Here is a 23,793-nt window from a genome sequence, read left to right on the forward strand (position 1 = left end):
AACAGGAGCGTGCTGTAGCTAATCCAGTGCTTACTGGACAATTGGGTCGAGAGGAACAAGTACCGCAATAAAGAAGCCCGTCTACTCAATCCGCCTCTGGGTCAGCCTGCTCATTCTCTAACGGTTTCCCTATGGAAGGCGAGCTCTGGTTCCCACAAACCTGTGGAGAGCAGTGGGGGACGGGGCAGCTCACCCTTCCCTGAAAAGCAAGCTGGGATTGATTAGCATGACAGAACTGTCGTGTCACTGAGAACTGTATACAACAGGCCCTAATTCTAGTTATGTCAAGGCCCATTTATAATGCTGTGGCAGTATAAGGAGGCCTTAAAGTGGGTGGAAGCAGCCCCCCCCTCCAAGAATCCCCCCCACATCCTGGTCACTGGCCCTGCTCTCAGGCCCCCAGTATGGTGTGGGGGTCATTGGTGTGGCAGCAGTATGCTGCACTATGGCTATTCTCTGCTTCCCCTGCCTATATGGGGCTGCAGCAAGGAGAGGGAAAGTTACAATAGCTCTTGGGATGCTCTGACTTAGGGCCCTCCCTAGCCCCAAAATACAGGGTGTGCAAAGGTGACTTAAAGCCACCTTACCCCCAACCACAGGAACAATCACGGAGCGTCTGGCGCTGTGAGAGCGACAGAACTGTGCAAACTCCACAGGGTCCTGTCACAAGGGCTCCTGCAGGATGTGATTCAGTTTCCATGTCAGTTTCATTCATCTGTCAGTTTCGTTTTGAGTTTCCCCTGAAAAACCACACTTGCCTCCAGGCTGGCCCACCTGTCACTGGAAGGTCTGGGGAACAGCAAAGCCTTCCAGTCTCAGCTGGGTAATAATAATAAACATTTGGGCTGAGCTGAGGTTGGCCCACCCCCACTCGTCCACTGGGCCGTCCCTGCACAAACTCCCTCCAGATCACGGCTAAAACCCCCTCAGAGCCAGGGATGGGAAAGGCCCATCAGATCTCTGCTGCGCCCTACAGCTCAGTGTATTCTCCTGTCCTCCCTCCAGTCTGGTCTCCGAAGCCCCAAGCAATGGTGCTTCCACCATTTCCCCTAGGACACAGCTCCACAGCCTAGCACAGCTCACAGTCAAGCTGCTTTTCCAGATAGTTCAACATTTTCCTGTTCTTACTGGTGTAAGATCTAACACCAAGGTACCAGTGCTAACAACAATCTCCTGCCCAGCAAACACACTGTTCTTCCAGACAGCAGATGGAAACTCCTGTGGTTTTTTCCTTTAACCCCTTCACCTCTGAATTTTTTTTGCAACTCCATAAAGGACACACAGCATTTGCTGTTCTTAAGCGCAATGTTTCACTGACACACCACACTCTGGGGCTGGAGGGAGAAAGGGCATGGAAAGGGCACTGCCTGCACCAGGCAAAACTATGGGGTATCTTATTGCTTCTCGCATGCCTAGACCAGACAAACATTACTCAACGGGAGAGAGCAACCCTTAAGGTGCAAAGCAAGCAAAAAAAGGGGTTAAGTCCTTTCTCCCGTCACTTGCCTTCCCACATCCCCTGCCATGTGCTGGCAAGCAGCTGCAACTCCCCCCCTACCTGTCATTGCTGCTCTCGAGAGCCGGGTTCACGCTGCAAGACCGGTCCCAAAGCTCAGTCCAGCCTAGGCAGGGAGGGAATCCCTGAGGGTGTCCTCTTTCCCCGTAGGCTGGCTGGCAAGTCCCAAGAAAGCCACCGACGCCGCTGTGCCCGCTGCCCCACGATCCGTCAGAGAGAGAGAGCCCGTCTTTGAAGAGTCAGCCGCAGCAAAACAAGAGCTAGAAATGTTTAGTTAAGTTACTTTGTGCGTCGGCTGCCTCCTTCCTTTCCCAAGTCACGCAGACAGCCCCAGCTGCTCAGTTTCCTTTTTAAACAGGAGCGGTGAGTAATAAGCCCGGCTCGACGCACAGCCTGAGCCTCGGTGAGAGCAAAGAGAACAGTGACTTTGGGGGAATTGAAGCAGAGATCCCTGAAGGCCCATTTACCAGCAGCGGGCCAATAGAGCCGACAGCTTTCTTGCAGGCACTTTGGACCTCCAGCACGACAGCAGCCTGGAATGATAAAATCCTCATGTGTCCTGACCAGCAGGTGACTGGCATGCAGAGGGAACTGAGTCGGTTAGGAGACGGGGGAAAGGGCCCAGCTCCCTCCTTTGTCAGACAGGTTCCTCCCTGGTCTGGCTGCTCCTTCCTTCCTCCCGCCCTCCACCTGACACTCTCTCTCACGGCTGTTTCCATGGACACCAGTAGCTGCCACAGAAACAGCAGCAGGGACTTCAGACATCAAGAAATCCACCCCTCCATCTGTCTATTGCTCCTTCCTCCCTGCGGAAGAGAGGTGGCTTCCCAGCAGAGAGCCTCCCACTGAAGTCTGCAAGAGTTTTACCAGCAGACTTCCACAGGAATAGGACTGATTCCCCTACTTTGACTAGCAGTAACAGGGAAGAGGAATGGCCCAGAGAGAGAGACACCCACCAGCGCTTGAGAAACAGGAACGGGAAGCCTGAAGTTTCTTGGAGGGGAAGTGGGGGTGGACAGATATCAACCGCAACTGGGCTTAGCAGAACAGTCAGGTGGTGCCTGGGAAGTAACTGGTGTGAGGAAAGTAACAGAACTTTCAACAGGTGGATAAGTTATTTGTGATTCTTACAGCACTGGGGTCATCAGTGCTATAATAATCAGGGTTGGATACAGTATTAGGAAAAACTATTTCACTAGGAGGTGGTGAAGCACAGCAATGGGTTACCTAGGGAGGTGGTGGAATCTCCATCTTTAGAGGTTTTTAAGGCCCAGCTTGACAAAGCCCTGGCTGGGATGATTTAGTTGGGGTTGGTCCTGCTTTGAGCAGGGGGTTGGACTAGATGAACCCCTGAGGTCTCTTCCAACCCTCATCTTCTATGATTCTATGATTTTTGGAACTATTTGGCAACAGTGGGGCTAGACTCAAGGCCAGAAGGGACCATCATGATCATCTGGTCTGACCTACTGCACACTGCAGGCCACAGAATCTCACCCACCCAGTCCTGTGATAGACCTCTAACCTCCGGCTGAGTTACTGAAGTCCTCAAATCATGATTTAAAGACTTCAGGTTATAGAGAATCCCCCATTTACACTAGTTTAAACCTGCAAGTGACCTGTGCCGCATGCTGCAGAGGAGGGGGAAAAAAAAAAGTCCCAGGGCCAGAATCTAAACCCTCTTGTTCCAAAAATGTCCACTATCTTTTGAGCTAGAGGAGAATCCAATCTGTCTGACATGATTAGCTGTTAGGATTCCACCCAGGAGACGGCAGCACACACATCTCTCCTATATATTACACTGTAATAACCCCTATAGTTGAGGTGACAGTCCCCAGATTTCTACAGCAGGGAACAGATGCAGCAAAGGGCCTTCAACTCTGGATCTCTTTTCTCCTAGTCCCACAGACAACAGACCTCAAACTTGTTTGAGTTTTCAGGGCTAGTGCCTCGGGCTTTTGGCTACAAGGAGGTCTCAGGGGCTGGGCAGTTGAGTTTCTTGGTAGACTAGATGAAGTTCTCTTGAATCAGTGCATTCACTGGTATGAGTTGAAGATGCACATGTGTCTAGAAAACGTGACAGCACATTATACAGATTAAATAAATACAATTATACATTGAAGATAATCTAGACATGCAATGATTAGAATGCGCTTCACACATCTCACAACACCCCTGGGAGATAGATCTGTATTAACACCCCAGTTTAGAGCTGGGAAAACTGAGGCACATCGGTATACATCTGACTCACAGCCAGTCAATGTCAGAACTGAGAACAGAACCCAAGAGTCCCGATTCCCAGAGCCCCCTGCTTTCACCGACAGACCCTATTCAGTCCCTCAATTAAGTGGACCTATAGCAAGTTCCTGTGATACCTCAGTGACAGGCTATGGGCCTGTTTAGGGTGTCTTTAGTAGGAATGCAATCACAGGATTGGGGTGCCTGTTTCCACGTGGGATGCCACTACGCACTCTCTTGTGACATTGCACATGGACACAAACAGGAGCCCTCACTGGCTTGTATGTCACAATGGGGCATCATCAGGTCCCAAATGAACTCGGGGTTCACCCATCCTTCAAGCTGCATGAGAACCACCTCCACTTTGGGACATCCCTCTCCTCAGACTTGAGTGCCACATACAAAGGTCAGAGCCCTAGTGCACAAGCTCTGAGAAACCAGAAGAGATGTCCTAATGGGCTAAGCCTTAGCTTTGGAGTCCCTGCATTCCACAGAAGCACAGGCTCAAATCAGCCCAACGCAGCCCTTCATCCATTTGAGGCAGATAAAGCAAGCTCTATGCCGTGAACTGCAGGAAGGTCCTTTTGAATGAGACCTTTGAAACCAAGGTTCTGCATGGCCATTAAAGAGTCTATGGTGCTTTCTGCAAGAGCAACATTTGCTCAGTGTTTAAACCTTAAACCCTCTTCTCTCAGGTGTGCTCTGTGCCTGGCTACAGCACTGCACCCCAGAGGTAGCTGCATTTCAGTAGTGCCCTGTGACGGGGCAAGGCCAGATGGCTATAGAAAAGTAGTGGGAGATAGATATATTAGCTCCAGGCTAAACAAATCCCTGGTACCAGCTTAAGTGAAATGGAAGCTGCTCCAGGTCAATTAAGACACCTGGGGCCAAGTAAGAACTTTCCAGAAGGCAGGGAGAATGCTAGGTTGATTGGGACACCTGAAGCCAATCAGGGGCTGGCTGAAACTAGTTAAAAGCCTCCCAGCCAGTCAGGTGGGGGTGCATGTCAGGAGCTGTGGGAGGAAGTTGTGCTGTTGGAGAGACTGAGCAGTACACACCATATCAGGCACAAGCAAGGAGGCCCTGAGGTAAGGGTGAAGTGGAGCTTGAGGAAGTGGGGGCTGCTGTGGGGGAAGTAGACCAGGGAATTGTACATGTCATGTTTCTAAAAGGTCAGCTACCATAGCTGATACTATTAGGGTCCCTGGGCTGGAGCCTGGAGTAGAGGGTGCGCCTGGGCTCCCCCCACCTTTGCCCCCTGATTAAGTACTGAGACTGGGAGACAACAGAGACTGTGCAAGGGAGGATAACTTCTCCTCACCTCCCTTGCTGGCTTATGATGAAAATGGCTCAGTAGACTGTGACCCTTCTCCCTAGAGAGAGAAGGGTTACGTGGAGGGTCACAGTGAGCCTCTGAGGCTAGCGAAATCTGCCAGGAAATGCGGGACCCACTGAGGCAAGGACAGAGCTTTGTCACAGTATACAGAGAGAAATCTGATATGTGCTTAATTTAAAGATTATCTGAAACCTCTCAGCTAGCGTCAGTTAAATCTTTATAGGTGCAAAGGAAGAAATTCATCCTTCTTCTCTGATGTGCTTCAGGGGCTAGCAGGTTCCCCAGGGGAACATAGCCCTGGAACAGGGTCCTGGACTTTAAATGTATTTACTGTATACAGTATGCCAGTTTAGCAGTTTCCCTAAATTATTATTTGCATCCTTCTTAAGCCACTCACACAAGGGAAAATGAAACAGAACAGAAAGCCTTCTGTGATTTACAGCTGCAGGCCACAATAATTACATTAAACAGAAGATGTGTCTTCAGTAATGAGCTCTGTAGGGCATGTGCACACTGGACTAGATGCTCAGCTGGGGCATCAGTGTCGCTTTAATGAAGAGAATGGAGTTACACCGCTTTACATCAGCTGCGGCTCTAACTCCACAATCTGTCAATGATTCAGTATCAAAACTGAAGGGAAGAGGGATTGCAATTATTTTAGAGACAACATCCAGTTTCTATTCACTGTTTCGGTTCGCCCCACTCTCCTTCAGTTTCTCTAACTCCAAAGTGCAATCTATCTGAAACAGACAATAATTCAGGGCTTTGCGTAGTTTTCAATTCAGGGATGGATGGGAGGTCACCCCTCTGCGCTCTCTCTCTCTCGTGACAGAACTTTTATCAGAGTACTGGCTGGTTTTATTTCAAACATGCCAAGCGATGGAGCTCAAGTGATCTCAGAAAGTTCCTGCTGGATGCATCTGTACTGACCTCTGTACTTTTCCATAAGCATTTGCCTCACACTAAAAAAGTCCCATCTGGTAAAGACCCTGTGCAGCTGACAGAAACACCTTTTTGGGAAGAATCTGTTAGCGATTAACACCAGCTATTAATATAGCAGATGCTTTCTTAATTAACATGCTGTGCTCGTTGTATCTGAGAGCCCTCAGCAGGATTGTTAGGATTCCCTCCAACCCAGAGAGAGCCCACTGAAAACTCCCAGTTTAAAACCACGTTGTTGTCGTTTAATGAAACGAGACAGACCTCATGCAATTCACCTTAGGTGCATATTTATTCCATCAGCATAAAAAGGCACATGTTGACCAAGATGAAAAACTGCTGTTCTGAAAGTGGAACACAATTCTCTAGTCCCCAGTCTTGTATCTAATTAGACTTGCCACATTTTCACATCTGCCTGTGGAAAGTAATACCCTCTTTCCAATTTATTTGCCTTCTCGGCCAGTAGCCTTTTACAAATGTGGACCAAGCCAATCTGAATGTAGTGAAAACACACTCGATGGATACTGAGCTGGGTGGCCAGGAGCACAGGTCTTTAATATTAGACAAAACACTGAATTCAGCTGCCTTGCCTTTTGTCATCTTACTTCCCCAATGTGTTGCAATGAAATGTGATATCGCTTCTTTGCGCTCACAGATTTGGAGTTGGAATCCACATCTTCAGTTTCCAGTGCCAGAAGGGAAGGAACGGATTGGGGATTCTGTTCCAGGAGCAATGTCTCAACCTCATCTTCCCCCAATTGCCCTTTGTGACCTCTCTAGATTTCCTTGTTGGGTAAAATGTATGCTATGTTTTGATGCAAGTCCCTTGTGGTCAGTGCCAAATTTCAACACACTGATAGTAGCTGGATGCAAATGCAGAGACCTGCTCTCCCAAAATGTTCTAATGAATGTCATGGGGCATCCATTCTCCTTTCTTCAATCAATCAGCCATGGGGCTGATGGTGGTTTCTTATCAAGTTGGAGACTTCACCTTTCTGTTACTTTTCTGGCTGCACTGCACTCACCACTGAAGGTAGCTAATTTACAGTCTAAGTAGCAAATTGCACCGATCTATCTTTTTCAGCTCTCTCATTTTTCAAAGGTTGCCCAGCCATCATCTTTTATTTCTTGCTAGGATATTCCTCTCACCCTTAATTCTATCCCAGAATAGAAGGAAGGGGAAAGGCTGTAGACGCTTCAGATAGAGTGGAGATTTAATAGAATAAGGCAACTAGAAACATGCAGTTTTAAGAGGGCTCCACATCAAAGCCCTTGTACTAGGGTTTGCTCACTGAAGGCAAAATTCACCCTGCCAAGGACCAGCACAAGAGCAATGAAGTCGCACTTAAACTAGGTCTCAAATGGTGCCTGGGGTCTTGTGCTGGTCCCACAACGGGAAGGCAAGAGCTAGAAAAGGCTGACTTTGTAGACTTGGCCCTGATGATCAGCACTGCCTCTTGTGAATCTAAGGTAAAGATCATATTTTTAAGTGACTGAGAGGAGAAAAGGGAAGTGGTCAAGCTCAAAAAAGACAGACCGAGACCCAAGAGTCAACAGGGCTTTAGATAGACTGAAGGAAGCCGTTTTCTGTTTGTAAGGCCTTGTCTATATTGGGGCGTGTAGCAGGCTGCAGACTCACCGGTGCAGCGCCTCCTGCTGGTTACCTTGGGAATTAGCTCAATTCCAGCTCTCCGAGCATCCTCTGCTAGCCGGTGTCTCATCTGCCTCAGGCCCCGTGTCCTTCCCGGACCCTGGTGCCCTTTATCTAAGGGTTCTGCCCTAGCCATACCCCCACGCTCTGGGTCTCCCCTCCCAGGGGAACCCCCAACCCTCTAAGCCCACCTTGCTTAAGTGGCTACTGCCAGTCGTCATCTGGCCCCCTTTCTCTGGGGCAAACTGCAGTCTGTAATGGCCACTCATCGCTGGCAAGGGGGTTGGACCTCTGCCTATCTCCAGGCTGCACCTCTTCAGCCCTGGTACCTCCTTAGGTCTTAAACAAGGCCTCAGCCTGGGGAGTTGCCAGGCTGGAGCTTCCCAGCTCCTCTTCCCCAGCACTGATCTGCATCAAGTACCCTTGAGCTCCCAAGCAGCCAGGGCCTTCCCGCTCCAAGGCTGCAGAGAGACTGTGTCCCAACTCCTCCCTTAGCCCTTTTATCAGGGCCAGCTGTGGCCTGAGTAGGTGTGGCCACAGCTGTGGCCGCTTCCCCATCAGCCTACCCTTTCTCCCAGGAGCGGGGTGACTGCCCCGCTACAGGGCTGTAGCCATCTGTGTAGCTGAACTGATGTAGTTGCATTAACGCAACCTCCGAAGGTAGCCTGGGTACACCGGCCTGAACTGGGACCGGGACCGACGCACTGAGTTTACACTAGGTATCTCCGTATGCACCAGCGGCTAAAATCCCCAGGGCTGGCAAGGCTGTGTCTATGCTCCAGAGTCCACCCCAGCACAGCTACGCTGGTGTAGCTATGCTGGCATAACCCTGTAGTGTAGACGCAGCCTACGCTGACAGAAGGGGTTTTTCTGTCAGTGTAGGAACACCACCTCCCCAAATGATGTTAGCTACATCAACATAAGCGACATTCTTCCATCGACAAAGCTGCATCACACTGGGGGCTAGGTCAGCAAAGCTCTGCTGGTCAGGAGCGTGGGGTCCTTATACTCTGAACAAGGTAGGGAGGTTGATCAAATGTAGACCAAGCCCAAGGCTTTAGAGCTACAGACTCGGCCACGTTGGTGGATCTGGTTACAATATGGCTGACCCCGCCCCATTGTTCCATCTCCGAGTGCAGGTGAGTCTGAGGGGTGGTCTACACTGAAGTTACAGTGGCATAGCTCTGTCTCTCAGGGGTGTGAGAAATCCACACCCCTGAGATGTAGCTAAAACGACCTGTCCCCTGGTGTAGACAGCGCTAGGTTGACAGAGGAATTCTCCCATTGACCTCGCTAGCACCTCTCGGAGAAGTGAATTGACCACAGTGATGGGAGAACCCCTCCCAGCACTGTCGTGTCTACAGTGACGCCCTACAACGGCGCACTGCGGCACTGTCGATGTGCCTCTGTAGCGGGTTAAGTGCAGACAGCCTCATCCTGTCTCTGACCTGGGCTTTAGTGCACCTCCAAATGAAGTGATGACCCCATCTACAGCGCAAGATGGAAGTGAGGTGGAGACGTGTGCTGGAACCAGTTCATCCCACTGTGGTTTGGCCAGACTAGATGATCATGATGGTCCCTTCTGGCCTCAGTCTGTGAGTAGCACAGATGGGGACCTAAGCCTGTGCTACTACAAACTACCTTGCTGGCATTTTGATTTTTTGTCCTGAAACAGGAATCTTTTTTTAATAAACCCCAAGAATTTTAGCCAGTCGGGATATTTTTGAAAAGGCCAGCTCTGAAGCGTCACACTCCCCATCCCTCCTACCCATCTGTCTCGGGGCTTCCTGCAGCACCTCGATCCAGCCTCAGCAGCACAGGCCTCCTGTCTGATTCTGCCTCTCGCCCATAGCCTCAGCCCGCTCTGCCCATGGCAGTTGTAAATGCCAAGTCATTTTCCTGCCTCAGTCCTGCCTCCTACTCCCCTGCTATCTCATACCCCTTTGATCCTGAATGCATGCCACCTGCTCTGCAGCCTCGGGCTCCCGGCATCTGCCTTGAAGATCAGTAGATTGTCCTTCAGACTTTTTTTAATGAAGCAAACGTAATGCGGAGACAGATAAAGAGAGCGGTTAAAGAACAGGGGAAGCAGAATACCAGAACAGGTCAGGGTGAAGACTAAACAGTGTGACGAGAAGTCAAAAAGGCATCCAAGGCTGCGTGTGTCTGCTGTGGGTCTCTGGCCAGCTCCACCACAAACTTCCCTGTGCATTTCAGTTTGAGGTGGTACCCAGAACACCCCCCAGAGTCAGTCGCACAGGGCTCAGCCTGGCATGATAAAGGGAGGAATTCATCCTGCCAGAATTCGCTCCAACTCCAGTCCTGATGAGAGTTACTAAACTCCCCTTTGGCATTAGCTGAGGGCCTAGAGAGAGGAGTGGATATTTCCTGGTTTGTTCAGGATAACAAAACCCTTTCAGCCAACCCTGCAAGCAGCCACAGATTAACCCTTTCTGTCCCCTCAAACCCATTCCACCCAAGGTTAAGGAAGCAAAAACCTAGCCCACAGGCTGCCTAAGGAACAGGTGCCTAATTCAACAACTAGGCAAAACTTTTGAGCTAGATAAAATGCTTTGGACGCAGTGTCCAAGTGATCTGAGAACCACAACAAAACACACAAACATGTCAGACAAATGAACAGGTTATGAAGAATCATCTGTGTCCTTTCCCACCCTTTCCTTTGATGTCTAGATATTTCCCCTTGTTTAATGTTGCCTGGGCCATGACTTTATCCATCCCATAATAATAATACCTAGGTCTTATCGGTAGATCTCAAAGCACTTTACAAAGGAGATAAGTATCATTGTCACCATTTTACAGATGGGGAAACTGAGGCACAGGGAGGTGAAATGACTTTTCTGCAGTCTCCCAACAGGCCACTAGCAGAGCTGGGGATAGAAGCCAGGGCTCCTAGGTGCTAGCGCAGTGCGCTACTCACTAGACAACACTGCCTCCCCTAGGATAATTATTATTGGCCATTGCGCCTGCAGAGGCAGGTGTATTCCATATTGCAACTGACCAACATACAAATGCAGACTCTCAAAAAACCAGTGAACACACCAACTGCAGAAGAACAACAAAGCTCTTCTTTACTAAATAGTAGCTACTCCTGGGGGAATTCTGCACCACTGCATATGTGCAGAATTCATGTGCTGCGCAGAATTTTTCCCCCACAGAAAATACATTCTGCTGGAAAGGCACTGCAGTTATGCCTTTCACCCACCAGGGACCACTCTGGCTCCAGAACAGAGCAGCCGCTCTTGCGTGGGAGCAGCCCCAGCTGTGGATAGGGAAGAAAAAGAGGCTGCCTTCCTTAGAGTGCCCTGCCTGTGGGGTCAGGTCAAGGGGAACGGGATACTGGGAGGATGGACTCATGGGGCACATGAGGCTGCTGGGGTGGGGGTCACAGACTGGGGTTCAGAAGGGGTAGTGGGAGGGACAAATAGGGGCAGGGACTCAATGGGAGTGAGGGTGCAGAGTCACATGGGGAGGGGTGACTGACTGCGGGTGCAAGGACACATAGGGACTGGGGGTGCAAGGACACATGGAGGTGCAGGGACACATGGGGACAGGGGCAGATGTGTCTGACTGAATGAGAGGCTAGGGGTCAGCCAGGTCTGCATGGTGGAGGCTCCTTTACAACCCCTCTCTGCATCCCCCTAAAAAACCTGTTCCATATTTCTCCCACACACACCCAATAATCCTCCAAGTTTAAACCCATACTCCTTCCCAGCAATTACTTCCCTCTCCCTCAGCTCCTCTGTTACCCCCGACTCCCCCAAGCCTTTGAACTGCTTCTGAGGGGTGCAGTAAATATGTTTCTGTATTGTTGTTTAAATGAATTATTACTCAGAGTTCTGTATTAATCTGCCTAGAAAGGAACCTATTTGTCAAATCACTTCCTGAATCTTTTTGGTTGTCTGTATTATTACAGACATAGTTGCTGACAGGTATTTTGAAATAAATTACCAAAATAATTGAAACTGCTGTGATTATAGTGTGTTGTTTTGACAAATGAAGTGTGCAAAATTTTAAAATCTATTGTGTGCAGAATTTTTAAAAATTTTGGCTCAGAATTCCCCCAGGAATAAGTAGCTCTACTCTGAGACACAGACCTAAGATGGTCATAATTAAAGCTACGATTATGTCATGGAGGTCACAGAATCCGTGACTTCCAGAGACCTCCATGACACTTTTCTGCCCTGGCACAGGAGCTGTCAGCAGGCAGCCCTGCAGCTCTCAGCCACTGCTGGCAGCAGGCCCTCAGCAGCTCCTAGCTGCCAAGCAGCAGGAGTCCCCTGGAGCTCCCAGGCCCCATGGGTGGGGGGGTCCCCTGGAGCTCCCAACCCTTACAGGCAGCAAGGGGACCCTGCAGCTCCAGCGTCCAAGGGCGGTGGGGCTCCTTACCCCCCACAGCAGGCAGCAAGGAGACCCCAGTTCAGCCTAGTCTGATACCCTGTCTCTGACAGTGGCCAGCACTCGACGCTGCAAATGAAGGTGCAAGAATCCCAGTAATGGAACATTAGAAATAACCTATCCATAAGGGTAGCTTCTACCTAGCCCTGGTTGATGAATACCCCTCATACGCTTTGTTATCCTAGCTAATGTAACCATGCACGTTCTCATTCACTATAAAAATGTCTAAGCCTTTTTTGAGTTAAGCTCTTGATAAGTAAAGATCCCATGGCACATTTTGTAAGAGTCAAGGTGTTAGAATTTTTTTCAGGACACTGGGGCTAAGTTGGTTCATTATGTTCCAACTCCCTACATTCCTCCTGCCACGTCAGTTGGATAAGATATTCTTCACTCTCTCTCCTATTGCGCTGCTCTGAGCTATTTAAAGGAGGCTGCCGTCCGACCTGCCAAGTCTCCTTCATTGTGCCAGTGACCCCATTTGGGGTTGGTTTTCAGGCAGGATTTTTGAAGCCTCTCCCCTCTTGGGAAGAAGGATTCCCTTGCATTTCAATGAGACATTTAAAAATTTCCATCAAAATTAGGCCCTTCAATTCTTACCGCTCAACAGTGGTGCACATTGCCTCGTGGAGGTAGCTGCATTTCTGAAATGATCCCTGGCATATATAGGGACTCTCTTCTCATTTACACTGCTGGGGCCAGTTGGGGGAACTCTACTGAAGCAGTGTAAAACCAAAGTGAGAACACAATCAACCCCATAACTTGTAAAGTCTTGAAAGCTTTGATGAAAAGCGCTACACGGGTGTCAGGATTGTCAACCAGGAATCTCCCCTCCTAAAATAAACCTGATTTTCCAGGGGAATAGACTGGCCCCACGGGGACTCTATTTCTCTTAAGAGCATTTATTTAGTGCTGAATTCAATGAGTCCTAATATTGATACAAACTGAAATCTCAGATCTAACCCCCCCTGAACTTTAGGCAAGTTCAGATCCAGGCTTCCTGGCCTGAACTCCTCTCTATAATGAACTGGAGCCTCAGGTCCAAGCACTAGGAAAGTCTGGATCTGAATTGCACGGCATAGGCCCATCTTTAACACCAAGGCACCTCTGTGTCACAGAGAGTAGGACCTGCTCAGTACCTGATTCATTTCTGCTTTGTCATTTAAATGAGCAACTTTGGGCAAGTGTCTTCACTCCTCTGCCTCAGTTTCCCCATATGTTCAATGGGGATAATATTTACTTAGTAACATCTAGCATTTCCCAGTGCTTTTCACCCATAGATCTCAAAGTGCTTGTAAAAGCAGGTAAGTGTTACCAACCTCATTCTACAAATTACAGTTATGCCTCATTCTACAAATGGTGAATCTGAGGCATAACTAAAGTTAAAAGACTTGCTCCAGGTCACTTAGCAGATCACCGGTAATAAGGAATGTGACACAGGGACTCCCGACTTCCTGCCTACTTCTCTATCACACTACTCTCCATGATAGGCTTTAGAGCAACAGTTGTCCTATCAGACATCTCATGGATTATTTGACAGCTGTGTGCAATCAGCTCTTCCTCCGGGGACCAGTAAATGCCCCCTTATGACCTCTGCTCACTGTTCACATGACACCAGGACTGTTTTCTTTGGCCCCTAATTAAGCACCCTTTATGCTGAAACCAATGGGAGTTTTGCCAGAGTAAGGTATGCTCAATAGGGACTTACAACTTTTGGTGGAGATGCTCAACAATCCTGTAGCCATACATGGAGCTACAGTGACACCTGGTGGTGCATGTAAGTTTTGACTCTGGTTTACAAGGTTTAATCTTAACATAAATTGAAATTACAGTTTATACCGACCCTGGCTCCCAGAAGTTTCACAGCCTATTTTCCCCCCTTCCTGGCAGCACAGATTTCATTAGTCCTGCTGTCCTCTTGCTTTCCTAACCAATTCAGACATGAACACAGTGCTAAAGGGCACTAACAAAGCAGCTGAACCCGTACAGGACTGGAAAGCTTTCAATCAGTCAGAACAATTAAACTTGCTGAGAAGACAACTCATGAACATCTCCCTCACTGCCTGCCTGCTTACTGGCCTCTTTGTCCTTTTGCTTTCTATGATGTTCACCCTTTGCAACAGGAGCACAAATTCTCTGCCCGTCTACAGCACCTTTCAGTGGAGGATCTCAAAGTTTCTTACAAACAGGAGCCTCACCACAGCTCTGCAAGACAGGAGTGATTAAAGCCAGCGGAGAAACTGAACTACAGAACTGCTGAGTTGCGGAAGTGCTCATAGCAGGTTAGTTGCAGGGCCAAGAATAGAACCCAGGAATCCTTGCAGTACCCTAAACTAACCATTAGGATGCACTATCTCCCCAGTTTGTTTTTTAAGTGTGAGAGTAGACAAACATCCTCCACCCACCGTGGAAGATTCAGGTGGTTAAATATAAGAAGGAAGAGCCTCTCAATAGTGGACATGGGACATGTAATTCTCCCGTTGGTTCAGAAAAAGTCATCCCCAGATAGAGGAAAGAAGACAGTTGGACACTACCCACAACCAACCTGCACCTGGAAACACCGTCTCTTATTGTAAAGCTGTCAAGTTTCCTTCCCCACTCAATAGGTATCTTATTGAATATGTCCAGAGCTCTTCCAGTCAATTTTGCAACCAATGTAGTCATCTTGTGAGCTTCAGGAATTTTATGGAGAGTGCACAGTCTCTCAAAGGTGAGAAAATATTCAGCAATATCACTGGATTCATCATACTGTGGACATAGTCGCTCCCATTTGTGGATTGTTGGGGAAGGATGGTTAGGGTTATCCAGTAGACACCACTCAGCCCTTACCTTCTCCAACTCCAGTTCAAGCTTCCTCTCTTTTTTCTTCTCCTCCATTTTTTTCCTTTGCCTCCATAGCTCTCCTGTGGGCAGCCTCTCGGGTTTTTTTTCTGCCTCTTTCACTGCCTCCAGTTCTCTCCTGTGGGCAGCCTCTTTGGCTGTTTCTGCCTTGGGCTCTGTCATGTTTGCCTCCCTGTTTTTAATTAACTTTACACCCGAGAGTTAGAAAAAAAACAAACAAACTTGGCTTGTCAAAAAAATAGCTTGTGCTGTAACCGGATACCGATGTTCTCTGACAGGATTCTCAGCCTACAGAAAAATCCTTTGTCTCCAGGCAAATAGACAGAAAAACCCTCTAGTTGCTCTTAGCTAACCTCTTCAGGTCTGTGAAGAACTTGTGAATTTCCCTGCAGGAGGTTAACTACCCTGCCTTTACGTAGAAAAACTCCAAGTCACAAAAGCAAGCTCCCTTTTGTTATGCTTGTTGCTTTGTCCCCTTTTACAAAACCCTTTAAAATCTTTTAAAATCCTTCTGTACTTCTGGTTTAAAAAAAAATCCTCAATGATTTCAAATTAATCCCACCGCTATGCCACCATGTCAAGGTTCCTTCCCCACTCTGAACTCTAGGGTACAGATGTGGGGACCTGCATGAAAGACCCCCTAAACTTATTCTTACCAGCTTAGGTTAAACGCTGCCACCACCAAAGTGTTACACAAAGAACAGGAGAAGTGCCCACTTGAAAACGTCTTAACCCCCCAACATCCCCCCAAGCACTACACCCTTCCTGGGGAAGGCTTGATAAAAATCCTCACCAATTTGCCTCAGTGAACACAGACCCAAACCCTTGGATCTTAAGAACAATGAAAAAGCAATCAGGTTCTTAAAAGAAGAATTTTAATTAAAGAAAAAGAATCACCTCTGTAAAATCAGGATGGTAAATACCTTACAGGGTAATCAGATTCAAAACATAGAGAATCCCTCTAGGCAAAACCTTAAGTTACAAAAAGACACAAAAAGAGGAACATCCATTCCATTCAGCACAACTTATTTTATCAGCCATTTAAACAAAAGAGAATCTAACGCATATCTAACTAGATTGCTTACTAACTCTTTACAGGAATTCTGACCTGCATTCCTGCTCCGGTCCTGGCAAAAGCATCACACAGACAGAGAGAACCCTTTGTCCCGCGCCCCCCCCGCTTTGAAAGTATCTTGTCTCCTCATTGGTCATTTTGGTCAGGTGCTAGCAAGGTTATCTTAGCTTCTTAACCCTTTACAGGTGAAAGGGTTTTTCCTCTGGCCAGGATGGATTTAAAGGTGTTTACCCTTCCCTTTATATTTATGACAAAGGCCCTGGCCCAACTATTGGGAATCCAGGGCATCGCCCCAGGTGCCACTGGTTGTCTGGAGAGACCTGCCTATGGGAGCTGCTGACCCAGAACAGTGCTGTTTAGCTATGTGCTGTGCAACAGTTAATAAAGGTAACCTGTGTGAGATCTCTGACTCTGAGTTGCATTCAAGGAACTATAAAAATTGGGTGGAGTGCAAGTACTGGGCAAGATCTTTACATTCAGGTAACTGCATATAGCATCCTTCTGTTTGTCCAGCTCTCTGCATGCCCACACTAGCTGTCACCAGCACCCTTCAAGGCACTGTTTGCAGAGACAGACTGCAACCTCCTTTGTTTGTGACATCGTACCCAAGTGTTACCTTGTTCTGAGTCTGCCTTCCCCAAGGTCCCAGAGGCATGGGTCTGAGACTGTCCCCGGGTAATAGCGTCAGACCCAACTGAGATTTCCTTCTACAAAAGCAGATTTTGTAACTGGATTGTCAACAGAGGGAATTATAAAGGAACCTGATGTGCAAGATGTACTTCCCGAGACAAATACAATGGAAATTTTTTTTTATTCCAAAATCCTGTATATTTGGTTAATTTGCATGTCTGGAGCCTGTTAATGCAACTGTAAAGGAGGTGAATTCAACTGAGGGGGCCTCCTGGGGCCCCCACCACAGTGCTGAGATGTGTGTATCTGGGGGGCTCCCCCCAACCCCCCTATTCTGGGATATCTATGACAAGCTCGTCATCCCCGTCCAGGGGGTCTTCGCCACTCCCCTCCTCCACGTAACTGAACATTTGCTGGGGCACAGTGCTGAGGATGGTAGGGCGTGGGAGCTTGGAGGAGAGGGGGGCCAGGGGGCACCCCCGGGGCAAGGAGAAAGGGAAACCCCCCACCACTGAGCAGTCAGGATGGGTGACCGCTGTCAGGGACATCTTTAGCTTGCGGGTGCCCTTGGCCAGTTGCTCGGGGCGGGCGCATTCGGGGCGGGGAGCACAGGGGTCTGGCGCCAGGTACTCAGAGGGAAATGGGCTGTAGTGGGGGGAGGCCAGCAAGCTTAGATAGGGGGAGGGCGCCCCCAAGCCCTGCAGGGGGAAGCCCGAGGTCGCCTGGAGAGAGAGGCCCGAGGACGATGGGGACGAGGCTCCGCCTCGGCCCCATTCATTGCTGGTGGCTCCAGATGTTAACAAAGGCCTGTAGAACATACCTGCGAATCAGTCACAGCTACAAAAAGCTCCTTCCCTCTCCCAGCTCAGATAGCTCCCAAGGCAGGGTTTAACGGCTAGAAAAATCCCTCCTTCCTTCACAAGAAACCAACTTTATTCTACCAAACATCTATCCTGCTGGCCAAGGAGATCGGTTACTCCCTGCATCATCTTCTGTAGCCATTTGGCCTGACTCAGGCATCAGCTCAACTCCCCACAGGGACAACTATCAGGCAATAGCTGCCATCAAGAGAAATTATTGGGGCTGAACTTTTTTATTTGCCTTTTCGGTCCATACAAAGGACATGCCAAAGATTAGACTAGACCAGGGGTTCTCACAAAAAAAAATTTTGGCGGCCACACTGACAATTTTTCCTAGAATAATTAACTTTAGGAAAAACAAATAAATATGCACATATACATGTCCAAATCATTGTAATTTATTTATGTAGGGTTTTTTTTCAGAATCAGTAATAAAAATAATGTACAGATGTCTCTATTCATTCCTGGACCTAAATAGAATAGAAACACAAATAAGACGTTTTGCATGTTCTTGTCTTCTTTTTGTTGTTGTTTCTATTGGAGACCCCAGGGCATGGCCATTAGTTAAGTTGAGGGGATGGAAGGCCATAAGGGTCAAGGAGGTCTCCCTGCTGAAGGCCTAAGGGCTTCTTCTCAACCCCCCTTAATAAAATTCAGGCATGGCTGGCTTAAGTAAGTTCTTTTGGTCTTAAAACAATGTTGCAGCCGCAAATAATGACTTATAGTGTAAGGTTTGCTGACGCCAAGTTAAAGATAACAGAAAAGACAGCTACAAGGCCAGACAGAATGCGCTGGTTGTTTAAGTTGCTAGAAATGCTTGTTAAAGGTTGCAGAAAATAAATATTTTTGTAACCCATATAAGGAAGGCAGAGTATTTGTGTAAAATTTTAATTGGCTAATGTGTAGTGCAGTAGCATTAAGAAATATAAAAGTGTGTGTAATAACCTGCTCTGATGTGCAGGATTTGAGATTCTATTCTCCCTGTACCTTGTTTGCAGCTGCAAATAAACTTTTCTGCTTCTCCACCCTGTTGTGATTATTAAGTAACGCACACCGGGTAACAAACCCCCCCTGCTGTTGTTCGCCTCTGGCACTGGGTGCCGGCAACAGCTTTTGGCGTCCCAACGTGGGGCGACGAGGCTGCTATTTAGCCTTGCCTGGATCCCTCCTGGAGGTCGAGGATTGCAGCGACAACCGACGCCCAGCATGCACCGGTGAGTTTATCGGGGGCCTCGGAGGAGATGCGATTTGATCGACCCCAGAGGGCATAACCGTGCAACGCACTCATATAGTGGAGAAGCAGCTGTGGGCAACGGTGAGGAACCGGTCCCTTGGATATAGGGGAGGAGCAGCTGCGGGCGACAGTGGGGAACCGGTCCCTTAAATAAGGTAGGAACCTTTTAAAATCCGGATTATATGCTCTGTTGAAACCTGGGGATGCCCAGAGTTACCCTGTAGGTATGGGACAGGAACAGAGCACGGAAGGTAGGGTACTGTGCACGCCCCTAGAGTGTATTTTAGTAAATTGGAAGGTATTTGGATCAGATCCAATGACTAAGGGTAAATTGAAGCGATTTTGTACAGTTGACTGGCCTCAGTACCAATTAGAGGACCAGGAACAGTGGCCTCCCGGAGGATCACTAAATCATAATACAATCCTCCAGTTACTCCTGTTCTGTCAGCGAACGGGGAAGTGGAATGAGCATTTGTATGCTTGTTTATGACCTTGTGGTCTCGTACTGATATTTTACAACGCTGTAATTTAACCCCGATTGGCCCGGTAGCAATTAATGTCAGTCCCCGGACCCCCACCCCAAATGTAATGGCAGATCCGGTGTCTCCTTCGGCCCCTACACCCACACAGAGCGAGTCTCCTTCGGCCCCTACACCCACACAGAGCGAGGCTCAGAGTAAGATTCCTAGTGAAGCTCACAGTGAGGTTCGAGCTCCATCTGCTGAAATATAGGTTACTTACCGAGACTAAAATTGCTCGGAATGCAGCTGAGGGTAGGCCAGCCCTTACCATGCAGGTCTATACTCATGCACCTTTTAATCCTATGGATCTGGCCGCTTTCAAAGCACAGGCTGGAGAATTTTCTATCAACCCAAGCAAGTTTGTATCGGTTTTTAAGGGATGTCTTAGTAGCTACAAGCCAGACTGGGATGATTGTAATGTCCTTCTGCAAACATTATTGACTGAGGTTGAACGAGAACAGGTCATAGCTCAAGCAAGGGAGGAAGCAAAGAGGCATTATGACCAGGACCGTAACAATATCCCGACCCCAGATGATCAGGTTCCCATAAAGGATCCTAGGTGGGACCCAAATAACAATCAGGCTATGACCCACCTCACCTCTTATAAGGAGCTGCTACTGTATGGACTCCGTCACGCAGCTGTCAGACAGAATAATTGGACTAAACCATATGAGGTAGTGCAGGACCCAAAGAAAAGCCCTGGAGCCTTTTTACAGCGCATTCAAGACACGATCCAACAGTATACCAATGCAGATCCTAATGATCCGCAAACTGAGGCAATTATTAAAGAAGTATTTACAAGCAGGGCAGCCCCTGACATTAAGAGAAAGCTACAGAAAACGGAGGATTTGATGGGTAAGACCATGGCACAGATTTTAGAAGCAGCAAATCGAGTGTATAGTTTAAGAGAAGTGGAGAAGGAGAAGAAGCAAGTGAGATTGATGGTAGCGGCGGTGTAGGCAGGCACGAAGGGAAGTGAACGAGAAGGAAGGGGCCGTGGACGCAGACGTCCAGGCTGCGGGAGAGACAACAGGGGCACAATCAGTGTGCCCTGTGTCAGCAAGAGGGACACTGGAAGAATGAGTGCCTGAACAAGACGGAAAGGGGGGGTACCTCTATGATGGCGATAGAAGAACAGGAATAGTGGTGTCAGGGGAGTCGGATCATCCTACCCCCGGAACCCTGAGTAAAAATGCGGATGGGAAATGAAGAAATAGATTTTTTTAGTGGACTCTGGAGCGGCGCGAACTGCTGTAAATCAACCCCTTCAGTTGCCAGTAGCAGACTCCCTCACTGTGACAGGAGCCACAGGCAAAGATACCAAGTACCTAGTGTATGCCCCAACAGAATGTGCTTTGGGAAACAGAACCATATCCCATAAGCTGGTATACCTCCCTGAATGCCCAACACCGTTGCTGGGACGGGACCTGCTGTGTCGCCTCGGTGCCACCCTGCATTTTACTCAAGATGAAATAACCCTTACCTTACCCCCTGAAAATGCATGGATTATGGCCCTTGCAGTTAAACCCTCGGCTATGCAAGCCCCAAAATGGGACCAGTGGAAAGTCCAAGTGTATCCCCTTATGTGGGCATCAGGGATCCCAGGAAAAGCTACTCACCAAACCCCCATTCATGTCCAGCTCATACCCGGGAAAGGCCCGGTGCACGTAAAGCAATATCCAATCAAAAAGGAAGCCAGAGAGGGGTTACAGGAAACCATAGATTGATTTCTAATGTACGGTATTCTCCAGGAATGTCAGTCAGCCTGGAACACTCCCATTTTACCTGTACAGAAACCTGATGGCACCTACCGGCCAGTACAAGACCTTAGGGCAGTTAATGAACGGGTTAAGACTCTGCACCCTCTTGTCCCTAACCCGTATACCCTATTGGCTTCTATAGGGGGACAGCATACCCATTTTTCAGTTCTTGATTTAAAAAATGTTTTGCCATCCCAGTTGACACCTCAGCACAGAAGATTTTCTCCTTCGAATGGGAGGACCGGAACAAAGTTAAAAAGCAACTTTGCTGGACAGTGTTAGCCCAGGGGTTTAAAAATTCCCCCACCCTCTTCGGTCAGGCTCTGGCCAGAGATCTGGAGGAGTGGAATAATGAGAAAGCCCTCCTTTCGCAATATGTAGATGATCTGTTAATTGCCACTGTGGGCTGAACTTCCTGCCTTAAAGCCACCGTGAGTCTCCTGGATTTTGTGGGACTCCAAGGATATCAGGTAACACAAAGTAAGGCTCAGATTGCTCTCCCGCAGGTACAGTACCTCGGGTTCTACATATGGCAGGGGGAACGCCAGCTTTCAAATGAAAAAAAGGAAGCCATATGCCAAGTTCCTATCCCGAGTAATCTCAAGCGGCTCAGAGCATTTCTGGGGATGGCAGGCTTCTGTAGGATATAAATCCCAGAGTTTAAACTATGGGCTAGACCCCTGTACGACTGTGTAAAAGGAGCAGACCATGACCCCTTTCATTGGACCCCAGAGGCTGATAGGGCATTTAAAATCCTAAAAAAAAAGCTGAAGGAAGCCCCGGTTCTAGGTCTGCCAGATCTCTCCAAACCATTTCAGTTGTATGTACATGAACGAAAGGGGGTGGCCCTGGGAGTACTCACACAGCTGCTAGAAGCATGAAAACGTCTGGTGGCATATTTTTCTAAACAACTAGACCAAGTAGCCAAGGGCTGGCCAGTGTACCTGCGGGCAGTGGAAGCCACCGCCCTGACCCTGGCAGAAGCAGAGAAACTGACACTAGGGGGAACAATACAGGTTTTTACACCACACACGGTACGCGCTTTACTGGATGTTAAGGACGGCCTCTGGCTCACACAAGCGTGTATGGCAAAATACCAAGCAAAGCTCTTAGAGAACCCTGAGGTCACGCTGCAGCCTTGTCCATCCCTTAACCCTGCCACCCTCTTACAAGAAACTGAGAAACAGGAACATGACTGTTTGGAGATCATAGATGCCCAATATTCTAGCCACCCGGACTTAAAGGATGTGCCCCTGCCAAATGCAGATTATGAGTGGTACACTGATGGTAGCAGCATGGTGATAGATGGGCAAAGAAGGGCGGGTTATGCTATTGTGACCCTCAATGACACCGTGGAAGCTGAAAGTGTGCCCGCTGGGACCTCTGCCCAGTTGGCTGAGCTAGTGGCCCTGACCCGTGCACTCAAACTGTCCAAAGAAAAACGGGTCAATATTTTCACTAATTCCAAATATGCTTTTGGTGTGCTGCATGCTCATGCTGGCCTGTGGAAGCAGAGGGGAATGCTGACAGCCCAAGGCTCCCCAGTCAAGTACTGGCCCCAAATTCTCCGGCTTCTAAAGGCAGTGCAACTCCCTTTGAAAGTGGCAGTGGTACACTGGAAGGCCCATCAGAGGAAAAATCAAGATGTAACCAGCCAGGGCAGATAGAAAGGCAAAGCATGCTGCCACCCTGATGTTCCCTCAGACTGAAAACACCTATATGCATGCCCTTATCCCATCAGTGGGGGAGCTCCCGACCCCTCAGTATTCTGGGGAGGAGAAACAGCTAGCTGACAAACTTGGTCTCCAGGAAAAGGAGGAATGGCTTCATTCCCCGGAAGGAAAAGTCCTCTTACCAAAGGGCCTAATTCTGCCAGTATTACAGAAATTACATCAAACCACTCATGCTAGCAGGAAGGCACTTATCCAACTAATGGGAAAAGTACTTCATAACCTCCAGACTCAGACCCCTGGCTGCCCAGGTACAGGCGAAATGCCTAGTCTGTCAAAAGAATAACCCCCGACCAGGACACCCAGTATCACCAGCGGCCCTGAAACCCACTCCAGGCCCCGGACAGGTGTGGCAAATAGACTTTACTGAGTTTCCCTGGACCCAAGTGTTCAAGTATCTCCTTGTTATAGTGAATAGATTCAGTAAATCGCCAAAAGCCTTTCCATGTCGCAATTGCACTGCCAAAACAGTGGCTCTCAAGTTTGTTAAGGAGATTATTCCTCACTTTGGACTTCCCCAGTGGATGGAATCTGACAATGGAACACACTTCACGTCAAAAATCGTCCAAAGCATCTCAGACACCTTACAGATTCCCTGGAAACTCCATACACCCTGAAGACCGCAAGCCAGGGGGGTAGTGGAGCAGACCAATCAAACCCTTAAGCGACATCTCTCAAAAGTATGCCAGAAGGCCTCCCTACGGTGGCCTGATGCCCTGCCCCTAGTTCTGCTCTGCATCCGTGCTCTCCCGAAGGGTAGATTAGGGCTCAGTCCCTTTGAAATTATGTTTGAAAGGGCATGGCCTATAAATGGTACACTGGTTGTGTCAAGGGGAGAGTGGAAATTGGGAAATGGGTTTCTGTCTCAGTATATGTGTTCCCTGTCTGCTGTTCTTTTGTCTCTTCACAGGTATACTAAGGATTCCCAGCCTCTACCCTTGGACTCGCCCATACACTCCCTGCAGCCTGGTGATTCAGTGCTTGTACGTACCTGAAAAAACGAGTCCCTCCAGGAAAAGTGGAAGGGACCCTATACCATCCTGCTGGTCTCC

General features: G+C 48.6%; 1 protein-coding gene and 1 pseudogene across 1 annotated transcript in view; both read right to left on the reverse strand.

The window, feature by feature from the left end:
• Positions 1–2,209, reverse strand: part of EFR3B (EFR3 homolog B) — a 153,394-nt gene extending 151,185 nt beyond the window's left edge. The window contains exon 1 of the mRNA XM_073335563.1: positions 1,559–2,209. Coding sequence (XP_073191664.1) covers positions 1,559–1,565 — 7 coding nt within the window. The 5' untranslated portion in view covers positions 1,566–2,209. The remainder of the gene's footprint in view (positions 1–1,558) is intronic.
• Positions 2,210–16,965: 14,756 nt separating this feature from the next.
• On the reverse strand, positions 16,966–17,454 carry LOC140908348 (INO80 complex subunit E pseudogene; annotated as a pseudogene).
• Positions 17,455–23,793: the final 6,339 nt, after the last annotated feature.

The sequence above is a fragment of the Lepidochelys kempii genome, chromosome 3, assembly GCF_965140265.1.
Source record: "Lepidochelys kempii isolate rLepKem1 chromosome 3, rLepKem1.hap2, whole genome shotgun sequence".
Classification (NCBI taxonomy): Eukaryota; Metazoa; Chordata; order Testudines; family Cheloniidae; genus Lepidochelys; species Lepidochelys kempii.